At 48.3% G+C, this 6,989-nt stretch overlaps 1 protein-coding gene across 1 annotated transcript in view; it reads left to right on the forward strand.

Moving 5' to 3' along the window:
• CSUI_003949 (50s ribosomal protein l4) overlaps nt 1-6,989 on the forward strand; it is a gene marked incomplete at its 3' end in the record, with an annotated part of 10,153 nt that continues 3,164 nt past the window's right edge. Inside the window, exons 1-7 of the mRNA XM_068064144.1 lie at nt 1-690; nt 1,626-1,678; nt 2,505-2,715; nt 3,920-4,048; nt 4,836-4,945; nt 5,721-5,945; nt 6,905-6,964. Of these exons, the coding sequence (XP_067923875.1) occupies nt 147-690; nt 1,626-1,678; nt 2,505-2,715; nt 3,920-4,048; nt 4,836-4,945; nt 5,721-5,945; nt 6,905-6,964 (1,332 nt within the window). The 5' untranslated portion in view covers nt 1-146. The remainder of the gene's footprint in view (nt 691-1,625; nt 1,679-2,504; nt 2,716-3,919; nt 4,049-4,835; nt 4,946-5,720; nt 5,946-6,904; nt 6,965-6,989) is intronic.

The following is a 6,989-nucleotide window of genomic DNA, read 5'->3' on the forward strand; positions in this document are numbered from 1 at the left end:
AAGGAGCTGGTAGCACATCAGTGACACTGGCTACCCCATCTTTCTCTTCGGTCGTCAGGCCATTCCTCTCCCTAGCGGAGCTGTACCGGTGTCATTTCCATTCAAGACGCTTCCTTGGAGCCACGGTCTCTTATTGCTCCTCGTCCATGGGTGTACTAGCCCCCTTGACTCCTTCGGACCTGTCTGCCTCCCGTGAGGGGGATTCGTCGTCACTTGCAGATCTTGTTTCTCTCCGTAGTTATCGCCGCTGCCTCTCCAGCGCATCACAACGCCCGTCTTCGTTAGCGAAACTACCGGAGACATGCCCCCTGTCACCTGTCTCGGCACGGGGAATGAGACAGAACGAGGTCTCCTTCTCTCAGCCTCTACAGGCACCAATCTCCTTTACACCTTCAGTTCCCTACCCATCAGATAAACCTGTTCCCTTGGATTCTCCGTTGTCCCCGAGTGTACACGCAGCTCCTCAGGTCCGACGGCCAGGGAGTGTAGTGCGCATGAATGAGGTTATCCGTCACTGGTGGTCTATCCCTGCAGTCGGTTTCAACGGAGTTCTAGAGGTCCCCATTTATAAGTTTGAAGTTTTCCAAAGACGAGAGGCGAACGAGCGAGACGAGGAATACAGTGGAAATGAAGGAAAAGAAATCCAGCGTCCCGCGGCTACAGAAAATGAAGACGAAGAAGGGTGTATTGGTAGGCATCCGAAAAATTGAGAGTCTTTCCTTCGGGCTGCTTCGGACTATTCTGCGGCACCTCCATATCTCTTTGAAGCATTTAGTTCTACGAAGTGCAGCCACCCAAGGTGTTTCGTCCTTTGTCTTCTCCGCTGTTGAACACTAGATGCGTCAGAGATCTGGGCGCCGCGCAGACATCAGAGTCCGTTGCCTCTGTCGTGGAAACGGTCAAGATTTGAGTAGAACGGAAAGATGTGGACTCACCCAACTTCTTTGGAACTTCAGGGACGGCAGTGTCCCTACCGTTGCCAGTCTTCACGCTACTGTACACGCTCTTCGCCGGTGTACCTGGAGGTACCCCGTTGTATTCTCATGTCTCGATGATATATCGACGGAAAGTTAGTATGGTGTGTCCTCTCTTGGACTTCATGCTGACCAGGCCTCCCTCCCTATCCCTAAAGACTGTAATGGCTTTGGGGAAACTTGATTCCTGACATGTCAACCGAAATTCTTTCGCATGCACACCTGTATCTACATCCCGTACCAGCGGGGGTTTTCCTGCCATAGGCTTCTTAGTAACAAAGAGAGACATTTTGCTGCAGGTGCTCTCTTTCGCGGGGACTAGGTGTATTACCTGTAGGAGACGACTCTGCCTGGGGTACCTGGTCCTAGACATAGGAATGGCATCCTACGTGACAGTCCAATCCTGTGCCATCCAGGCATCGCCTTCTCTTTTCTATCCGTTGTTCATGAGGCGGGGTCGGCCGATATCTCGTCAGGCGTCTCGCTTTTTCACATGTAGCACACAACATTGCTGTTTTTCGTCGATTGGACACACAGAATAGAACGACTATCGTACCACTATCGTACCAGTGGAGATTCTGCTAGTAACCGTGTGCGAGCGCTGAGTGGTGTCATCAAAAGACAACTCGCTGTGCTCTCAAATGCATGCAGTGTTGCCCAACGACATCTTTGGTCTCCCGCTGAGGCCGGATATTCTGTATCGGGTACGTTGATGCCAGTGGTTCCCTCGCTCACTTCTGTGAGCACTAAAGGAAGTATGGAGTGATAGACTGGAGGAGGGAGGTGTGTTCTCATATCCGAGCGTGCCGTACAATTGACACGCGCACGTGTCTTTTGTAGGGGGCCGTGAGCCTAGAGATTACCGGAGGGACAGAAGGAAGGTGATTCTGCGTTTTCAGTTTGCCTTGATGGTTGTAGACTAGAGCGTAGAAGTTTCAGTAAGGAGCTTTGGAAGGAAGAACGGCGGCACACTTTAGGAAACTGGACTCCGTACTAGTCTGGGAGCGTGCGCACGTACGTGCGTACGTACAGGTCTGGCAGTGTTCAGTGGTCCTCTCCGTTGTCTGAAGGCGTCTCTTTATTAACCAAACCATGTACCCCCCGGCACTCACTCGTAGCAGGTTTCAGGATTTAAAGAGATGACCAACAGCTATGTATGAGTGGCCAGCTTCCACTCTGTAGTAGATACCATGGGAATCTTCTAACCGGAAGAACAGTATCATACCGTGGAGACCTCATAGGCAAAGATGCTCGTTGTCGGAGAGATTGGTCGTTGTCTTTTTCACTCTCCGGTAGTCAGTGCAGTCTCTGCAGGTCTTAGTGCAAGCCAGTTCTCTCACCGCTCCTTGTCTTGTTTCCTCTCCCCGTCTTGCCTTGTGGTCTCACGTCGAAATCCATTCAGCTCCTCTGAAAAATGGAGTTAAAGGTGAAAGAAAGAAGTCTCATGTCCCTACTCCCCTGACTCTACTACTGCTTCTTTTATTCTATGGCTGTGTCCCTCCCTTGTCGTCGTGTCCTTCTGTCCCTAAGTGCTATTGGTTCTATCGTCGAGCCATCGCTGGATGGACAGAGCGCATGCAACTTTTCAAGTGGGAATGGCCTGGCAGCAAGCGAAAGCTCAGACCCCAATGTAGGACGGGTATGGCGCGTATTGGATGGCGTAAGGCGCCGGGAAAGTATGTTGGCGTCAAAGCTCATCCCTTACGACCTCACGATCAACGTATCAAAGTCAATAAGCGCAGTAAGTCTCTTGCCGTCGTTTTGTTTCTGCCGAGTATTTGCAAGAGAACTGCAGTGAAGTGAGAAAGGATGGTCGAGAGCAACAAGAGTTGAAAAACCCAAGCCGGACACAGAATTCTTCTAGGCGAGATACCTACCATAGGTGGGACAACGGAAGGTTCTTGAGAGATACAATAGATAGGCGAAACAACGAGCGTAGACGGTTCTTCTCATCATTGCAGAAGAAGCCCTGTCTGTTCGATAGTGTGGTATCCTGTCAAACCAAATCAGCTTTGCGTTCCCCTTGCCTGTTCCGCACGGCACGTTGTGCAGGTGCAGCCATGCGATAGGTGCTAGGCATACATGTTTTTCGGGTATGCAAAGAGAAGCACTTCTAGCAAGGGCTTTTTCACGTGCGTGGCTAGCTCTTAGCTCTTTCCGTTCACCGGCTGGGGTAGCTGTTTCTCTTGTCAACACGACGAAAAGAGAGCACAGATGAGAAGCGGGCTGGTTGACGCTTCTAGTAGAAACGAAAGGTCAAGAGACCGACGAGTGGTTCTTGTCAACCACTTCTCTTGATGTTAACTGAGAAAGGAAAAAAAAATGCATTCTCGGGAGAGAGAACGTGGTCTTGATCTATCTGGCCTTCTTCTGTGCTTTTATATGGTTTCAATGGCGTCGAAGTACAACGCTTCATCTTCGCTGTTTGAGTTGAGGCCATTTTCAATGTATATCATGCGGAAGAGATTGCTTCTTTCATCAAGTAACCTTGTGCCTCTAAGTAAGTTTCATACACCACGGTGAATGAAGCAAGATACACCGTTTACGGGGGGGGGAGGGGCTTTCGCTTATCGTCATTAGCAAGGACTGCAAAAAAAGACATCTCTCTGCCTTTCCGAAAGATAGGTAGTGACCGCGTATCCTTTGATACTCATGGATATTTCAGGGTAGTTCGGAGATCCAGAGGGCGGGGCAATGAAGTGCCTCCCTCTCATGCTGTTTTTTTCAGCCTCTTCTTTTGTTACCATCTTTGTCTTGTGTTGGTCGGCGTTTAGGGAACATCTTCAGAAAGTATAAAGGAGAGTTTAGAAGAAAGATGGACGTCTCACTTATGAAACTGAAAAGAAGAGGGAGACAAGAGCATAATGCTGATATTGATGATCTTCTTCTTGTATCTCTTCATTTGTAGCTGTCCTTGTTTCTGTTTGTGATCTCTTGTGCTTCAGTTTTATGGCAGGGACTAAAGATTATGCTCTCCGCGAAATTTGCTCAAGGGCAGATCAAAGTTGTCGATCACTTCAATCTTCAATCGCATAAGACTAAACATTGCGTGCAACACCTACGAAGACTCCTAGGTAAGAGATGGAATTGTTAGACAGACATCCAGACAGTCACATGCGAGATAGTCTGCCCTCCTCTGATATATCCCTTCTTCGTTTGTTCTCTCTCTTGAAAAAACGAGGAAGAGAAATCCTCTGCAATTTCCTTAGTGACGATGGAAAGTCCCGAAAATCTCTCTCCGATGCCTCTTTTCGTCGTCTGTGGGCGGATAGACATCTTGACTCTCTTTGCTACATTTCTGATACTTAGGGTGAAGACGTTCGCTTTTTGTCTTCCCCCTTGCGTGTTGGGCTTGTTCTCATATGCTTGTCACTTCATCTATTCTTTCACACATGCAGCGTTCTTTTGAAGTCTCTGCCTGTAGAAGAAGTCTCTTACCTTCGAAGTAGAGACCCTCAACACCCGGCAACAGCAAAGGCAGAAGGGGAAGACTACAAAATTCAACAGTCCTAAAAGAATCTCTCTCGTACTCCAAGAGCCCTCAGCCGACACCACGAAAGAACAAATGCTTGAGAACGGTCGTGGCTAAGGCCTGAGGTTCTAGCCTATAGAAAAGGCAAGACGATATGTGTTGTATCATACCTGACTTTGATCTTATTTTCGTCTTCAAGTACTGTATTGGCAGGCTTATTGAAGGCCTAAGGTCTGTTCGTGAAAGGTTTCTTGTGCAGTCGATTTGCCGTTGCTGGAATCTTGCGTATTGTCGGGTGCATGCCCGCTTCATATTCCTTTTGTTCCTCCTCTTTTGCCTGGAAAACGAGTGTCGCCCGCCCTTGGTCGTTTGCGTTGTCCGGCCCTCAGGGCGGAAGTGTCCTTCTGCACTTTTGGTGCATGAGGGAACGACAGATGTGAATGACAATTTTCGATACGCAACCGCTCATATTCTTGCTGTTCGAAGAGAGAATGTAGAGGTGAGATTTCTCTTAATTATTTTTCTGCGACGGTGCCGATAGGCTTCTTTTCGACGGCGGAGAAGCTCGCTGCCGCAGGGCACTCTGTTTGGGAGCGTGTATGACACCGATTGCCCAGTCATATTCAGCTACTCGCGATCAATACAGACGTCGCTTCTTCAGTCGCAAGCCCGCTCTTGGACTGTTCTCGGTGTGGGGCGTTCATAGAGTTCTCGCATGGAGATGGGAACGCCAAGACGTCTGTTCCGTTGTGTGTTCATTCCTGATGTATATATAGGTATGTGTATAGACATGTACAGCTCAGCGGTAGTCCTCAGGAATAGTACATAAGAAAAGCCGCTTCGTATGCTTTGTGTGTCCCCCTGCCTACAGCTCACTTCCACCCGCAGCCACTGTGTGGGTTTACATGAAGCCCGTACTGTCCGAGATACTGTAGAGGATGTCTCGACGTTTTTGGAGTATCATAGGCTCGTATGTCTTCATGTATGTATAATTATATGTGTAAGTATGTCATGCATAACATACAGAGAGGCAGTCACGGTGGTGACGCCGATGATGGACGATCGATCCATATAGAGACGAGGCACGGAGGGAGAGGATAGAACCCAGGCTCCATCAGGCTGCTTGAGGAACTTTAGAGATACGAGCACGTCTTTTTGTAGCTCACGCCGTATACTGTTAGGGTCTAGATCTGAGAAACGCTCTTTTTCCGTGCTTTGTCTGCGATATAATAGAGGGGAAAATTCTTTTCTTCTCTCCTTCGTGTTTGCTGTAGGGTGTCAACGTGTACAATTTACTCAAATACCGTCAGCTGGTTATTACGGAAAAGGCTCTGTTGAAGCTCATCTATAACATTGAGAAGTATCCGGAAAAGCGAGGTTGGCTACCCAAGTATGCAACGCCTGATGGGCGTCCCGCCCCTGTACCTGAGAAGGTCGAGGGATGGGATAGAGAATGGCAGGAGAAGAAGGAGAGAGAGAGGACTGCCAGTTACAACAGGGTAAGAGCTTTGTTTCTGTAACACGATGTTAGTTGATACATAGAGAAATCCAGATGTCTGCGAATACAAGTGTTCAGCCTACCTCCCAGGCTCACAGATGAACTACGTACTCTCCTATGACGACTCCTAAGCATCCATTGCTTACGTGTCTATCAACATCTCAGCTCCTTTCTTACTATGAGGAGATAGCCGTTGAAAGGGCGAATCGAGATAAAGAAAGAACACAACAGAGACGACAGACAAATAGACCAGAGAGAACAACAGACCCATTCCAAGAGCAAAGAGAAACAAAGGATGATCTCATTTTTCATGAAAGACAAAGAGATAAGACGAAGCTTTGTTGTCTTTCTCACAGGTGAATGCGATATGTCCGAGAAGAAAAACATGCAGTGCTCGAGACAGCACAGTTTGCAGAGAAGGGATATCGAAAAAGGAGAGGTCCCCTCTAAGATAGACGACAAGCGATGAATGTCTTATCAGACTTTACGCTGCTAGCCGTACGATTAATCGCATCCGTGCATGAAGGTATAACGAGAGTGACAAATGGGAGTGGCTGCTTCACCTCCAGCCTTACGGTCACGTTACTCCTTTGACAGCCTGCAACTTTCTTTTCTCCTCTTTCGAAGTGTCCTCTTTGAGTTCTGCTTAACCGCTCAGACATACCAGGCTTTTATGTACTTCTTTGTCTGTGACTCAGTTTGCATGCAGGAGTTGGTCACATGATCCTCTCTCACTGAAATATGAAGATCGGGAAGTCTGAAAGACTCATATAGGAAACTCGGTCTGCCTACGTGTCTACTAGCAGCACGAGGTTCTCGCGCTTCTCGGAATGGTGGCGACAGCTTGAGAGACAGCTGGCTGCGCCCTCTCTTCTGATCGCACTGTCTTTATACATGATTCTTCACCGTAACCGGTACTTATGTTGCTTCAGCACTTGGGCCTGCTCTACTTTCCTTCAGGCACTGCTGCGAGAGAGAATTCTAAAGTGGAAGTGGTCAGACGAGACAAAAGGTGCCATGGTGAGATCTATCTATCTATCTTTAA

This window comes from Cystoisospora suis, assembly GCF_002600585.1.
Source record: "Cystoisospora suis strain Wien I chromosome Unknown contig_1782, whole genome shotgun sequence".
NCBI lineage: Eukaryota > Apicomplexa > Conoidasida > Eucoccidiorida > Sarcocystidae > Cystoisospora > Cystoisospora suis.